A 16,791-nucleotide genomic window follows, 5' to 3' on the forward strand; every position below is an offset into this window, starting at 1 on the left:
AGAGGTCCTTGTGACTTAACTAGCTGTGAATCAGTTAGTGTTGAAAAAGTAACTTTCAGATAAGATTAGAGAAATGTGTTTCCTGGGAGGGACCAGTGCATTTCGTGGTGCTGGGAGCCCTCTGGTTCTCGCTTCGTCCGTTTGAGACTGACGTGGCCTTGCCCACAGAGCAGCCTCTTGGAGTCCTTGCGTTTACAGCTTCTCACCACGGACCACCCTGAGTCAGAGACCAGGTGTGATTGGGAAGCTGTCAGAATAAGGAAATAAGGGATGGCGTCACCACAGCTGTTCTACCTTTCAGTAAAGAGGTTTGAAACTCAGCCTTTTTTAATATCAGAGGAATTGAAACCTCTGAATATCTAAGGCAACATTTTAAAAAACATAGTAATCCCTATCCTGAAAATGTGAAGCCATCTGAGTGTTTCGGGGTATAGGCCTTGATTTCAAACTCTCAGGATGCAAAGATAGTGTTTCAAATTGGAAAGCAGTTGAGGCCTTTTACATCAAGGAGAATGGGTAACAGTAACATCACCCTGGTGACGTCCCCACGGGGCAGGCGTCGTCATCCCTGTTTTGCACCTGAGGAGAGGTGGTTAGTGATGTGAAGTAACTTGACCGTGGTCACCTAGGTCACTGGGTGGGCAGAGCCAGGCCAGAGCACGTGGTGTGTACCTGCTGGACCGACTCTGAGGTTACAGGGGCTTCTGCTGCTCCTCCTTTCTATCAGTTCCTCCTCCAAGTGTTCTGAATTCTCTATTTGTTTATCCACCCCCTACCTCTGTCTTTACCTTTATACTATGCCTGGTGGAGAATTTGCTGCCCAGTGTTGCGATTACCCCCATCGCCTGAGCAGACGGCATCAGCCAGCGCTGTGGACAAACACTCCACAAACCCAGCGGAGCAAGATGGGACCCCGAGCTGCGGGTGGGATGCATTCGCTCGGTCAGAGGCCGGGGCTCCCTGTCAGCTCACCGTCGGGTGCAGGGTAGACGTGCTTGCAGGCGGCAGGACTTGCCAGCTGCAATTTTGGTGGAGACATAAACACGAAACATAGGCTGGACAAAACGCCTGCAGGCCCCATGACTCCCATGGTTGCCGTCCCGGAACCGCGCAGATTCCAGGCTGCTCTGGGGAACCAGTCGTCCAGAAGAGGTCATGCAGGCCACCGATGAGCCTTCAGGAGGCAGAGAGACCTGTAACGTGTGAGAAGTGCTGCCCTGAAAGGAGATTAGAGTGGTGTGAGGGCGGCCCTTTCGGGAGGCAGGGCGCACTCAGTGTATCTGGAAAAGTGCCTTGGGCTGACCTCAGCCCCTGGGGAGAACATGGAGCCACTGGAGGGACGCGGTTCCCACCAGGTCCCGATGCTGAGAGTACCTCGTCCGCCCGGCCCGTGGCTTCCTTGTTGTGAGGCCCGGAGGACTGCCCGGGGTGGGACGCGGAGCGGAGGACTGCCCGGGGTGGGACGCGGAGCGGAGGACTGCCCCGGGGTGGGGACGCGGAGCGGAGGACTGCCCGGGGTGGGGCGCGGAGCGGAGGACTGCCCCGGGGTGGGACGCGGAGCGGAGGACTGCCCCGGGGTGGGGCGCGGAGCGGAGGACTGCCCGGGGTGGGACGCGGAGCGGAGGACTGCCCGGGGTGGGACGCGGAGCGGAGGACTGCCCGGGGTGGGACGCGGAGCGGAGGACTGCCCGGGGTGGGACGCGGAGCGGAGGACTGCCCCGGGGTGGGACGCGGAGCGGAGGACTGCCCCGGGGTGGGACGCGGAGCGGAGGACTGCCCGGGGTGGGACGCGGAGCGGAGGACTGCCCGGGGTGGGGACGCGGAGCGGAGGACTGCCCGGGGTGGGGCGCGGAGCGGAGGACTGCCCGGGGTGGGACGCGGAGCGGAGGACTGCCCGGGGTGGGGCGCGGAGCGGAGGACTGCCCGGGGTGGGACGCGGAGCGGAGGACTGCCCGGGGTGGGACGCGGAGGGAGGACTGCCCCGGGGTGGGACGCGGAGCGGAGGACTGCCCGGGGTGGGACGCGGAGGGGAGGACTGCCCGGGGTGGGACGCGGAGGGAGGACTGCCCCGGGGTGGGACGCGGAGCGGAGGACTGCCCCGGGGTGGGACGCGGAGCGGAGGACTGCCCGGGGTGGGGCGCGGAGCGGAGGACTGCCCGGGGTGGGGCGCGGAGCGGAGGACTGCCCGGGGTGGGGCGCGGAGCGGAGGACTGCCCGGGGTGGGGCGCGGAGCGGAGGACTGCCCGGGGTGGGACGCGGAGGGAGCCGGCCGTAAGGCACTGGTAAATGCTCAGGAGACGCCTTCCCGTGTTACTGATGTGTGATCGTTTGTTCTGTTTCAGAAGCAATTGTCCTAACTTTATTTTGTTTTATTTTTTCCATTTATTTTTATTAGTTGGAGGCTAAGTACTTTACAACATTGCAGTGGTTTCTGTCATACATTGAAATGAATTAGCCATGGATTTACATGTATTCCCCATCCCGATCCCCCCTCCCACCTCCCTCTCCACCTGATCCCTCTGGGTCTTCCCAGTGCACCAGGCCCGAGCACTTGTCTCATGCATCCAGCCTGGGCTGGTGATCTGTTTCACCCTAGATAATATACATGTTTCGATGCTGTTCTCTTGAAACATCCCACCCTTGCCTTCTCCCACAGAGTCTAGCAAACAGAATCCAACAACATATTAAAAAAATCATACACCATGACCAGGTGGGCTTTATCCCAGGAATGCAAGGATTCTTTAATATCCGCAAATCAATCAATGTAATACACCACATTAACAAATTGAAAGATAAAAACCATATGATTATCTCAATAGATGCAGAAAAAGCCTTTGACAAAATTCAACATCCATTTATGATTAAAACTCTCCAGAAAGCAGGAATAGAAGGAACATACCTCAACATAATAAAAGCTATATATGACAAACCCACAGCAAGCATCACCCTCAATGGTGAAAAATTGAAAGCATTTCCTGTGAAATCAGAAACAAGACAAGGGTGCCCACTCTCACCACTGCTATTCAACATAGTTTTGGAAGTGTTGGCCACAGCAATCAGGGCAGAAAAAGAAGTAAAAGGAATCCAGATAGGAAAAGAAGAAGTGAAACTCTCTCTGTTTGCAGATGACATGATCCTCTACATAGAAAACCCTAAAGACTCTACCAGAAAATTACTAGAGCTAATCAACGAATACAGTAAAGTTGCAGGATATAAAATTAACACACAGAAATCTCTTGCATTCCTATACACTAACAATGAGAAAACAGAAAGAGAAATTAAGGAAACAGTACCATTCACCATTGCAACAAAAAGAATAAAATACTTAGGAGTATATCTACCTAAAGAAACAAAAGACCTATACATAGAAAACTATAAAACACTGATGAAAGAAATTGTCCTAACTTTAGAAGCGATTGATTAGAACACTTATTTTTCTTTTACAAAACCCATAATAAGTAAAGATTTTCTAATAAAGTATCACTGAATCAGTTATACTTTCCTTGTTTTTTTCTGACGTGTGTGTGTGTGTGAGGGGAATTATTGACAGCCAGTTTCACATACTGGCTTTACTTAAAAGGAAATACGCTGTGAGCTGGCAGTGTTTTGTGGGTCTTTGATGTCCGGAATCACTGATGGTGCCTCCAGCTTAGTTCTGACAGGTGTCTGCTGGCCTGTGTAATCCAAACCCACAGGGAACAGGTTTTGCGTTTTCTCTTGTGAATTCTCGTTTACTCTTACACACATGTTGAAAATCATAGGCAGTTATAATCCAATGCTCTTGTTATTTATTTGGTAATTGTTCCAGCTAAAATTGAGCCAGCCCTGGCTGTGGAGCACACCTTCAGGTTGGCACCTATGTTCTTGTGGCATCCCCCATCATTTTCTTCTTTTTTAAACATCTTTTTTTTGCTACTGGAATGTCAGCATCTTTAGGTCTTCTCAGCAGACAGAGCTAGCATATATGTACATTAACCTCTCTCTCTTCATTCAAATAACCTTGAGTGCACACTGATGTAAATAAATGGCCAAATAAACAAATTGGGATGAGGGGAAAATTTTTTTCTCATTTATGATTCATAGATACAGAGAGGAATGAGGGAAATGGAAAGTCATCATTAGAATAATTCATTTCTGCAGGCAAGATAAATTTATGAATGCTAAAATTAGTAAGCTAAAACTTGAAAGAGAACGGAATTTCTGCACAGCCTCAAATGATCTCCTGAATATTTATTAATCACCATGGTGGTTTTAACTTATGTCCACAAATTGTTTGCTATTTCTTCCTGTGGGAGGTGGGGCTTAATTTCCTTCCATTTGACTGAGGGGTGGACTTGATGACTTGCTTGTAAAGAATAGAAAATGAAAGGGAAAGATAGTTAACTTTACAGAGAAAAGCCTGGTAGATGCTAGCTTAACTAAATCATTAATATCAGCATCATCACTAATAAGACATATTGATATCACATTCCTTCTGATAAATGGCATGGGAAGCGCATGTCCCCTCCGTGGTATTCTCTTCCAAAGGTCTGTAATCTCAGTTGATTTATGAGAATACATCACAAGAGCCCACACTGAGGGGCATTCTACAAAACACCGGCCCAGTCCTCCTCAAAACGGTGACGATAATGACAAGGACAGGCTGTGGTGATATCACAGAGTGGGGGGACACGGCCACTTACTTGCAGTGTGATCTGCTGGATCCCAGGAGAGAAAAAGGCATCAGTGGCAGAACTGGGCAAATCCAAATAAAATGTCTAGGTAGTGAGTAGAGTTGTACCAGTGTTCTTTTGCAGTTTCGGTAAATGTTGTGTTAACATTAGGGGAAGCCAGGTGAAAGCAGCTTTCTTTACTGTCTTTGCAACTCTTATGTTAGCCTAAAGTAACCAAAATTAAAGAACAAATCAGAACAAACAGAAAATAACCATAGACGATCCAGAATGAGTCATATTGCACGTGGCTTCTAACGTTGAGAAAGGTATTGCTGTTATTTCTGTTTTACAGGAAGATATGACTACAGTTTCTAGAAGAAAGTTCTGGAAGAAAGACAGCTGTGTTTGGTGTCAGTTCTAGGAGTTTTATTGCTGACCATTTATTGGATATTCCAGTGTCAGTGATCCTTGATCCACAAGTTTTATTCTGTTCTTTGGTTTTATTTTTCTTTTTCAACCATGAAAATAGTATTGTCAGCTTTTAGAGCTCTGGATTATAATATCTGTCATCATTATAAAACAGTTTAATCTTATTCACTTGAAGAATAATTTTAGGCTCCTTTAAAAATCCGTTTCTGCTCAGCTTATGATTGAGTGAAACCTCGGAGTCACCTTGCGCCGTTGTGTGGGTGGTGCGGGCAAGAAGAGTCAGTAACAGAGGCAAGTCCCGCTGAGTCACGCAGCCGGAAGGAGCTTGGTTTCGGAGCTCTGGCCCACCTCCTCCCGGTGTTACTTCCAGCCCTTCCTTTCTGCGCCTCTGAAATAGAAATCGATGGCTTTGGCAGTCACCTTTGCTCATAGGAAGTCAAGGTGAGGTATTATAATAGGCCAGTCCATTAGTACTGTGTCAGGATGGGCGTTTGCAGCTCCTGAGATTTGTCTTCCTTCAGTGGCTCAAAGCCTTAGTTTGGGGATGATGAAGTTAGTTACTTGCATAAGGCATCATGACCCAGTCGCTTTGATATTTTTTTGATCTGTCTTCAGTGGGTCGTCCCACCTGTACTCATCAGAAATACACTGTTAATAAGATGTTCTTTTTTTTTTCTGCTACGACTGTATTCTTCCTTTAGAAATGTTGTAAAGAAATGAAATGAGTCATTAAAAAAGTCGTTAGTCTTGATGTTTGTAGACTCTCTCTTTTTGTTCCGAAGCAGTGAGAGAAGCTCGTACTAGGTGAGGGCAAAGCCAACAGCTCTTCCACTTTTAGTTGTGTGACCTCGGGCAGTTCATTAATCTCTCTGTGGTTCAGTTCATTTATACAGCAGAAACAGCCACAGTGTCTACCTTGTAGGATCATTGGGAGGGTTAAATTAAAGATGCAGGTGAAACACTTAGCACAGTAATGGGTCAACTTGTCTAACAGTTGGTGCAAGTTACTCAGCAAAATAGTTTGAAGACTATTTGGGAAATTGAGGTAATAATAAATAATCATTGAGTAGCAACAGTAAAAATGAAGGTTATACAGGCTTCCCTGGTGGTCCACTGGTTTTAGACTCCATGTTGGCATGGCAGAGAGCACAGGTTCAGTTCCCAGTCGGGGAACTAAGATCCTGCATGCCTCCTGGCACAGCCCCCAAAAAAGTGAAGTTTACAGCAGTTGTTCCCAGAGCCATGCCCAATACCAGGTAAATTGTGTGCACATGTCGTTTAATCCTCCCAGTAGCCCTAGCTGAGAGTCTTCCTTCAAATGAGGGGCCCTCCGCTAGAGGGGTGAGCTCCGAACGCTGCCCAGCATCCCTCAGCTGTCAAGGGGTAGAGCGGGGGTGGGACCCCCGTCTGTGTGAGGCTGGGGGCTGTGTCCTTTCAGTGCCCTGCTGTGGAAGGCAGTGCAGTGCCTGCTCTTGACTCAGAACACAGCTTTTTCCCAAGTCATGTCACTCAGTGGTCCTCAAATTACTTCTACAAAAATAAGTCTTCTGTGTGGGATACTAAATAAAAACAAAGGTAGGAAACTCATGAGTCACTTTAAAGACTCTTTTACTTAAATAGGATATAATTACAGAACTTTTCAAGTATATACAAAGTAAACAGTAGTATAATGAACCCCAAGTACCACAGACGCCACCACCAAGCCTGTGATTTTTAATTAATCTGAATAACTCCATCTGGTCTCCCACCCCGCTTGGTTGCTATCGTGATTCAGTCACTCAGTCGTGTCCAGCTTTTTGTGTCTCCATGGACTGTAGCATGCCAGGCTTCTTATTCTTCACTATCTCCCAGAGTTTGCTAAAACTCAAGTCCATTGAGTCGGTGATGCCATCCAACCATCTCATTATCGTCCCTTCTCCTCCTGCCTTCAGTCTTTCCCAGCATCAGGGTCTTTTCCAGTGAGTCAGTTCTTCGCATCAGGGGACCAAAGTATTGGAGCTTTAGCATCAGTCCTTATAACGAATATTCAGGACTGACTTCCTTTAGGATGGACTGGTTGGATCTCCTTGCAGTCCAAGGGACTCAAGAGTCTTCTCCAACACCACAGTTCAAAAGCACCAATTCATTGTCTAGGTTTGTCATAGCTTTTCTTCCAAGGAACAAGCGTCTTTTAATTTCATGGCTGCAGTCACTGTCCACATTGATGTTGGAGCCCAAGAAAATGAAATCTGACACTGTTTCCATTGTTTCCCCATCTATTTGCCATGAAATGATGGGACTAGAACCCATGATCTTTGTTTTTTGAATGTTGAGTTTTAAGCTTTTCACTCTCTTTTACCTTCATCAAGAGGTTCTTTAGTGCTTCTATTCTTTCTGCCATTAAAGTGGTATCATTTGCATTATCTGCATAATGATATTTCTCCTGGCAGTCTTGATTCCAGCTTGTGAGTCATCCAGCCCAGCGTTTCATACGATGCACTCGGCATATAAGTTAAATAAGCAGGGTGACAATGTACAGCCTTGATGTACTTCTTTCCCAATTCTGAACCAGTCTGTTGTTCCATGTCCGTTTCTCCCATCCAAGTACTAACCAGGCCCGACCCTGCTTAGCTTCCGAGATCAGACGAGATCAGGCGCGTTCAGGGTGGTATGGCCATAGACCCATGTCCGTTTCTAACTGTTGCTTCTTGTCCTGCATACAGGTTTCTCAGGAGGCAGATAATGTGGTCTGATAGTCCCATCTCTTTAGGAATATTCCACAGTGTGTTGTGATCCGCATAGTCAAAGGCTTTAGTGTAGTCCAGTGAAGCAGAAGTAGATGATTTTTTTGAATTTCCTTGCTTTTTCTGTGATTCATCATTTGTTGGCAATTTGATCTCTGGTTCCTCTGCCTTCTCTAAATCCAGCTTGTACATCTGGAAGTTCTTGGTTCATGTACTGTTGAAGTCTGGCTTGAAGGATTTTGAGAATCTTGCTAGCATGTGAAATGAGCACAGTTGTATGGTAATTTGAACATTCTTTAGCATTGCCTTTCTTTGGGATTGGAATGAAAACTGACCTTTTCCTGTCCTGTGCCCACTGCTAAGTTTTCCACATTTGCTGGCATGATGAGTGCAGCACTTTCACAGCAGCATCTTTTAGGATTTGAAATCGCTCAGCTGAAATTCTATCACCTCCACTAGCTTTGTTTGTAGTAATGCTTCCTAAGGCCCAGTTGACTTCACACTCCAGGATATCTGGCCCTAGGTGAGTGATCACACCATCATGGTTATCTGGGTCATGAAGATCTTTTTTGTACAGTTCTTCTGTGTATTCTTGCCACCTCTTCTTAATACCTTCTGCTTCTGTTAAGTCCATACCATTTCTGTCCTTTATTGTGCCCATCTTTGCATGAAATGGTCCCTTGGTATCTCTAATTTTCTTGAAGAGATCTCTAATCTTTCCCATTCTATTGTTTTCCTCTATTTCTTTGCATTGTTCACTTAAGGCCTTCTTATTTCTCCTTGCTATTCTCTGGAACTCTGCATTCAGTTGGGTATACCGTTCCCTTTCTCCTTTGCCTTTTACATCTTTTCTTTCCTCAGCTATTTGTAAGGCCTCCTCAGACAACCGCGTTGCCTTCTTGTATTTCTTTTTCTTGGGGATGGTTTTGGTCACCACCTCCTGTGCAGTGTCACAAACCTCTGTCCATAGTTCTGCAGGCACTCTGTGTATCGATCTAGTCCCTTGAATCTGTTCATCATCTCTACTGTATAATCATAAGGGATTTGATTTAGGTCGTACCTAGTGGCCTACTGGTTTTTCCTACTTTCTTCAATTTAAGTCTGAATTTTGCAATAAGGAGTTCGTGATCTGAGCCACAGTCAGATCCTACTCTTGTTTTTGCTGACTGTATAGAGCTTCTCTGTCTTTGGCTGCAAAGGATACAGTCAGTCTGATTTTGGCACTAGCCCTTTGGTGATGTCCACGTGTAGAGTCGTCGCCTGTGTTACTGAAGAGCATGTTCGCTGTGACCAGCATGTGCTCCTGACGAAGCTCTATCAGCCTTTTCCCTGCTTCGCTCTGTGCTCCAAGGCCAAACAAGCCTGCTGCTCCAGATATTTGACGTCCTACTTTTGCATTCCACTTGATTATTATTATACAATTCTTTTTTAAAGGCAAAGTTTGCATTCATTGAAATGCACATTTTTGAACTATATAATTTTTGCAAGTGGATATCTCTGTATAATCAAAGCATAGAGCATGTCTTTCTCCCCCAAAAGTTCCTTAGGGTTCCTTAGTCCTCCCTTCCCATCCCAGGTAGCCACTCTTTGGGTTTTGTTTTGTTTCTCTTTACCCTCTTGTAGAAATTCCTGTTAAATGGAATCTCTCCACTCCTTTATCACAGCATCCATGCAGTCTCTGAGGTTTATCCCATTGTCGTATCAGTAGCTTACATCTACTTACCACTGAGTGGTGTCCATTCCAGGCTTTGACTGCAAAACACCTCATTATCTCATCTCATGTTGAGGAACTTTCGGGTGGTTTCTGGTTTTGAACCACTATGAATAAAGCTTCTGTAAAACTTCATACAAGACTTTTTATGGTTATAAATGTGTGTATATATTTTTAGGTCATTGCCTGGAAATAGAATCTCTGGGTCACAGGGTAGATGTATATTTAACTGTACGTGAAACAGCCCAGCCTTTTTCTGAAATGATTATACCTTTTTCCATTTCCATCAGCAAAGAACCCGAGTTCTAGTTGCGTCATATCCTCTCCAGCATTTGGTGTGGTTAGTCTTTTAAATTCTGGCCATTCCAGTGGGAGTGTCCTGTCGCTTCATTGTGTGTGTCTGCTTGAATGTCTGTTTGGCTTCGTTAGGTCTTAGTCTCGGAGCTTGGGATCGTCAGCGTGTTGGGGGGGTCTCCCACTGTGGCGTGGGCCACTCGCGGGCTCTGTGGCTGTGGTCCAGGCTCAGTGGTTTCGGCGTGTGGGCTTACTTGCCCCGCAGCATGTAGGATCTTAATTCTCGGACCAGGGATTGAACCCTCACCCCCTGCACTGGAAGCTTGGAGTCTTAACCACTGGACAGCCAGGGAAGTTCCCCAGCTGGTTCTTTTAGAAGCAGAGGCTTGCCTACATTCCTCTGTGTTCCGCTCCATGAGATTTTCTGTTTCCAGCAGAACAGTAAAAAGACAAACAGAAAAAACCTGAATGTCACTTGACCACAGAATTCAAAGCAGCTCCAAGGCAAAGAAAAGTGGTTACTTTGCAGATTTTTAGTTGTTTTTTTTTTTTTTTTCCCCAGGATCTTTAAAAGAAGGAGCAGAGTTGATTTACATTTGCGTGCACACTGTTGCCTGAACCAAGGCGGAGAGAACCCGGTCAGGGCACCTGTCTGCCATCTGCACTAGCTCCTTAGTTTTGAGTGCGTGCCTGGGGAGGCATGAAATGATTCCGTCTGCAATAAGAAAATGTGTTTCAGGATATCATAGCAGTTTTCATATTAAAGATAAGAAGGATGAGTGAATGTTTGTCTAAATGACAAAGCTATTTGACTAACTGATCCTAAAAGACTGATTATTTTTTCCTTTTTTTAGATCAGGTGTATAGTTCAAAATTTAGAACTGCTGCTAGCTCCAACTGGTTTCTTGCTATTTCCACCTAAGGCTGGGTTTCTCGGTGCTGCTGACATTTGGGCCCAGGTTCATCTTTGTTACAGGTCCTGTCCTGTGCACCATAGGATATTTAGCATCATCCTTGGCTGCTGCCATTGAATGGAGCAGGGACAACTAAAAATGTCTCTAGCATTGTCCCGTGTCCGTTAGGGGGGCAAGGTCCCTCCGGTTGATAACCGCTGACGTACAGCATGCCCTGGGCAGAGGCTGGCAGGCACCAGTGGGGGGTCTTCAGGGGCCTGGTCCTGGGTCAGGGACTCTGCGGTGTGGGACTGTGGGGCTGCCCTTCCCGTGCGCACCCCAGGGAGGGAGGGAGAGATGCTTGGCCGCTGTTTGCTTAAGCACCCCCAAGGAATGTTCAGCTTGCTCTTTTCTTCCTCCTTTTGCCTTGTTGGTGTCTCTGTTCATCTCCTCTGCCCTATGGGAAAAAATCTGTATCTGCCTTTTCATTCAGAGGATGGTCCGGAGTGGTGTGTTCTAGTTCTAAGGGACGGTGACTTAATATTATGTAAGAGAGGACCCTGTGCCCACAGAAAGTCTGGAAAATGTTGGTTTAAATGAAGGTAAACTGTTTTCCTTATTTTGTAGGAGTTTTGAAAGCTTCTGACATAACTGTAAATTGTCACTCTCCGAAAGGAACTAGATTGGCCCTGTCTCACATTTCCTCAACATGCAGTTTATCCACAAAGCGTTTTCCAGAGAAATAAAATTCTGTGGGACATGTTTTGGGAAGTACTGCTCTAGAGTTCCCTAGGGGAGGCCAGGCTGCGGGCAGGAGCAGGTGGTGAGCTGGGCACTGAACTGGCAGAGTGGACGGACAGGATTGTGGTCTGGGCCCTGCACGCCCCAGGATGGCCATCCGTAATGGTTACTAGGCAGTGAAGAACTCAGATCCTAGGCGGGAAGGAGCTGCTATCCTGAGCCTCCGGGGCGTGGCCCCACCCCGCCGCCCTACGCACTGTGCTTGGCCCCTCGCCCACAGTCGTTGGACCCCCGCTCTCCCGCATCCGAAGGGCTGCAGTCCTGGGTTCAGCGGGGGCCCTCCTTAAGGGTGCTGCGCCGGCAAAGTGAGCTGTGGCCTTTCCGGGTGGTTGTGGACCGTGGTGTGTAAATTGCTAATATTTTGAATATCATCCTGGATATGAGGGGGGAAATAGAGGATAATAGTTAAAAAGGGACCGAAAGCTTTTTGTCAGAAACATGCTTATGCTCAGACTGCCCAGGTTCTTACGTATCAGGCTCCTATTTGTTGACTTGCATGAGAGAGACTGGAAATATCCAGCCGTGTTGATTTGAAACAGCAACAGTAATATACTATTGGCTATAACCACTCTTTGAATAACCAAACAAAATGCTGAGCTTTACTCTACATGTTGAAAGTTGATTGGGAATTCCCTGGCTATCCAGTGGTTAGGACTCGGTTCAACCTTGGGCCCCAGGTTCAATCCTTGGTCTGGGAACAAGAAGCCCCCGAGCCACGTGGCAAGGTCAGGGGAAAGAAAAGAAAAGAAAAAAGAAGTTGGTGAAACAGTTTTGCCAGTTCAGAGAAAGAATATTTTAAGAATCAGTTTCTTTTGGAGCCGCTGAGATGGAGTCTCTGGTGGACGGAGCCATTTGGCTGGGTTGACCCCACGGGCCCAGCCACAGGGAGAGTGCCCTGGTAAGGGTCAGTCTGGAAGGTGGTGACAGCCAGCCTCAGGCCGTTGGCCTCTGGTACTTGCATTGTTGTGATCCGGGGTGTGAACGCAGTGGCAGGCAGAGCAGTCTCCATAAAGAAAAGCCTCAGTAAAGACACACCTGCTGAGAGAACGTCTCTCCCAGATTCCCCAGATGAATGACTGAAGCCGTGTACAGCCTGCATTGAAGATTAGAAAGAAAGCCAGTCTGAACATGAGATGCTTATTTTCAGAGGTTGCTTACATTGCTCAGTTAGTTCCTGTAAACTGACTAATGGAAAATTTTAGTCTCTGTTTCTGTATTTATTAATTGTAAGAGAAACTACCAAAGTATCCTTTCAGGAGTTTAGGTGGGAAGAGTTTGAACGCCTGTCCAAAGCTGTAAGAGCCTCGATTTTTGTAAGATAATGTATAAATGAGAGATGCTCATGTTCAGCTGCTGATGGGAGAAATAAAACCTGATAAACTTGCTTGACGTTATTTGTGAGTTTGTAACTTGTGATCATGGATAATACACAGTGATTTGATAACCCTGACTTTAAAGCTGACCTAAATAACAAACTCGTTATTTATTTTTACCTGCACAATAGTATTGAGCAAGTAGACAACCTGCGAGAGATACAAGCACTGAGACGCCTGAACCCACACCCGAACATTCTCACGTTGCACGAAGTGGTTTTGTAAGTATACTGGGGCTTTAAAAAGTATCTAACCTCGATGATAACTGTTAGATCTCTTTTTAGGAAAGAAAACCACAGTAGACATTTTAAATGTTGGCTTTGCAGCTCAGACATGCCTTTGGACCAGTGTCTGCATCCGAGTCCTGAAGTGGACAGGCCTCTTTGCAGTGAGTCCGTATCACGGCAGCGAGCGTCATTCAAACAGTCCCCCTCCAGAAGCTCCGCTGGGCTTCTGTGCAGGCGCGGCAGCTCGGGACAGCTGTGTGGGAGCCGTGTTGCCCTCTTTCGGGGGCTGCACTCAGGTCATCCCTGCAGTTGCCATCTTGGTGTGACTTCATGCAGCCGTTCTCTCTGTATTTGACATAATGTCAGGGGAGTTTTCATTTCTGTTCAAATCAAGAAGGCAGAGCACAGCTCATCTGGAAGGGCTTGTCGGTTGGGGGCTGGGGCTGGGATCTGGCCTGAAGCTCCGAGAAGGCGCCCCTCAGCGGGAAGCCTGGCCTGTACCACCGTCCGGGGAGCCGCAGTCTGTGACCGTTGAGGTGGGGGAGGTTTTCATCAGAGGGCTGACCAGTCCTACCCTCAGAACGCAGTGCCTTGTCTTGGCCGCGTGGCCTCCTGGCCCGCGTGCTCTGAGGCACGTGTCCGGCCGGGTCCGGGGACTGCAGCCTGCGCGGACGGTCACAGCGCTGCCTGTGCTGAGCGCTGCAGCGGCAGCCTGAGGGACCGCGCGCCGTCCAGCCCCTCACAGGCGCCCTGCGGGGCCCGGGGTGACACTGCAGGGGTGTGGGGAGAGGCGTCTTCCTCCTTTTGCCCCTGGCCAGGTTTTTTATTTCGCTCCCCACACTGTGATGTATCTCAGTGACGTGGAAGTAATTAAGGTAAATTAAAGCTGAATTTGCAGCCACAGACCTTGAATTAAGTCCTGCTTGCTTTGTTTTGCTTCTCCAGCTCCTCAACCTGTTTTCTTCTATCTGAAGATATAATAGTTACTTTTATAATCTCAAGATGCTTTTTTCCCAAAATTGTGGGAGGCCAACTTTTAGAATTTTTGCCTAAAGTTGTTTTATTATTATTTAAAATTATTTTTACCTAAAATACCATCTGAAAATCAAAACTTCTGCTGTTCTGGTCATTACACTTTGGTCTTTGCTGTGGGAGTGTTTTATGTTTATCAGAAGTGTTTACAAATAAGTTAAATATTAGATGCTTTTTTTCTGGTTAATACAAGGAAAAAAACATTTTAAATCCGGCTTTCTTTTCAGTGACAGAAAATCTGGTTCTCTTGCACTAATATGTGAACTTATGGAGATGAATATTTATGAGCTAATACGAGGTATGTAGAATAATTTGAAAGAGCGTCTAAGATCTTTTAAAGCTTATAGTTCCCATGTATTTGTCTTAATTCTCAAAATCATCAATCACCACAGTTCAGTAGTTGTATATAAGTATACCGTGTGTGTGTGCTAAGTCGCTTCAATTGTGTCCGACTCTTTGTGACCCAGCGACTGTAGCCCGCCAGGCTCCTCTGTCAGTGGGATTCTCCAGTCAAAAATGCTGGAGTGGGTTGCCATTTCCTCCTCCAGGGGATCTTCCCGACTCAGGGACTGAGCTCGTGTCTCTCTCGTCTCCCGCATTGGCAGGCAGGTTCTTTACCACTAGCACCACCTGGGTGTGGGAGGTATTTGGGGGCAGTCTTGTCTGCTCAGAACATGGCTGCGGACAGGAAGTGATGCCACACGGCGCTCAGGCTGGCGGGGTGACGCGGGAGAGGGTGGCACAGCGGGAGGCCCAGCTCAGGCCTCTCGCAGGCTCATGCCCTTCGAGGGTCCGTTCCGGGCTCTGCCGTTGCTCGGCATTCTACTCTAGGCTTCGGAATAAGGCAGGCCTCCCCCCCCAAATAATCCCCTGAGAGGGACTCTCCTTCCCCCTTGGGTTTGGAGCCTCACACGGTGCCGTGTGCTGCTGAGTGTTCATTCATTCCCTGTCTTTTGAACAATACGCACTGTTTGGGGAAGCACGCGTGTTGGAGCCGACCTAGTCACGGCTGGTTTTGGAGGCCGACAGGGGTCACCTGGGGAAGCAGAGAGGAGGAGGCCGGAGGTTGGCCCATGTTTATCAAATAGCCCTGGGTCTGACCTCCCCATTGTGTTAGATGTCAGGACAAATGAGCCTTGTAAATATCACACAGCAAGTGTTAGACTTTATGGATCATATTATTCTTACCGAAGAAATGAAAAAATACCACTGCCTTATGTTGTATGTTATATGTTATATGAAGGACTCTTTATATCTGAAATAGAATTTTAGCAACAGTATCGTAGATGATTTAAAAACTGCTTTATTACCTCAAGCAGGTTAGGCCAAAGGGCAGATGATGTGGTGTAGAAAACTTCTAGATCGAGAAGCTGTTCTTGCAACAAAGGGGACCTTTAACATGATGTTAAAGGTGCATGTGAAGAGTTCAGATAAAGTTCTGTTTATGAAGTGGGAGTGTGGAAACAAGTTTTATGTCAAATGGACATATTTTATATGTGATTTAAAATATGTGGCTTAGTAAATTAATAAATAGCATGAGTAGACAAGTTTTACATCTGTGAAAGTTGATATAAAACTTTTGGATCCAGAAACTTTTACATCTTTTGAGGAAAGTAGGAGATTGCCTTGTATCTGGGAATATATTTCTTTTAAGTTACAAACCTTGTGTATTTTATTCATAGACAAACCTCTCACTCAGGTGTCTTGCTCTAAGTACAATTTAAAATAAACTTAGTCATCTGGCTTCTTGGTTTAAAACCTATTAAAAATAAGAGCTCTTAAAAGGCGCTTCTAGAACTTGACACACCAACAGAAAGTGACAGGTGACAATCCAGTCATGGGGGAGGAGACTGAAAATATAAACCAAAGCAAGAGTGGTCTGGGAGAACAGCTCTAAGCTGCCAGGTTCCCCAGGACAGGTTAGAGCGAACATAGTCATGTACTGGATTGTGATAACTGTATCACTGTAGGAAACGCTGATGGGAAAGGGAGTGAAATGTTTTTAAAAGATTCCCATGTAAAGTACCTACAAATAGAAAAGAGTTGTATATCTGAGGAGTAAACCTCCCTTACCTGGAAATTTCACTTGAAGTCTTATTTCAGACAGCTTGGATAAATAAGGTGTTACTCTGTGATTAACTTTCAGATACACTAACTGACTTAGATCCTTCACTTTGATAGTCTCTGTGTAATAAATATTTTCACAGTGTATCAGGACAGGGTATCAATGCAACCAAGAGAAACAACTGCTAAATTTTACTGTAATTTGCAATGATCTTTTTACCAGTAAGCCGACATTTTGTTCTTAATGAATCTACAGAATCACTTCCTTTTAGTATAATAACAACTTTCTTGGTATAAGATACATATCTTATGTTAGAATTATGCTTGTTAGAGTGTGATATTTTAAAACTTGAGGGGAGGGGATAATTTCTGGCAAGTTTTTTGTATGTTTAGATGGGAGAAAACTTTGTTTAGAAGTTAATATTTTAATTTCCAATAGTAGGGGAGTCGTGTAATTGGAGGAAGTGAATCTGTTTCTTTCAGTGTCTTCCTACAGAGGCCGTAGAAAGCAGACTGTTGTGTTATAGCTCAGCGGCCGTCGGTTCATCCTGGGGATGCCGAGTGGCTTCACAGGCCAGGCGCTGTGCTCTGA

At 46.4% G+C, this 16,791-nt stretch overlaps 1 protein-coding gene across 4 annotated transcripts in view; it reads left to right on the forward strand.

The window, feature by feature from the left end:
• Nucleotides 1-16,791, forward strand: part of MOK (MOK protein kinase) — a 42,020-nt gene that overhangs the window by 13,031 nt on the left and 12,198 nt on the right. For 3 of the 4 annotated variants that reach the window (XM_020913461.2, XM_070477797.1, XM_020913462.2), the window contains exons 3-4: nucleotides 13,008-13,097; nucleotides 14,363-14,433. In XM_020913461.2, coding sequence (XP_020769120.1) covers nucleotides 13,008-13,097; nucleotides 14,363-14,433 — 161 coding nt within the window. Of the gene's footprint in view, nucleotides 1-13,007; nucleotides 13,098-14,362; nucleotides 14,434-16,791 lie in introns of those variants that run through there. The other variant, XM_070477798.1, reaches the window with a different exon arrangement.

The sequence above is a fragment of the Odocoileus virginianus genome, chromosome 16 (genome assembly GCF_023699985.2).
Source record: "Odocoileus virginianus isolate 20LAN1187 ecotype Illinois chromosome 16, Ovbor_1.2, whole genome shotgun sequence".
Lineage (NCBI taxonomy): Eukaryota > Metazoa > Chordata > Mammalia > Artiodactyla > Cervidae > Odocoileus > Odocoileus virginianus.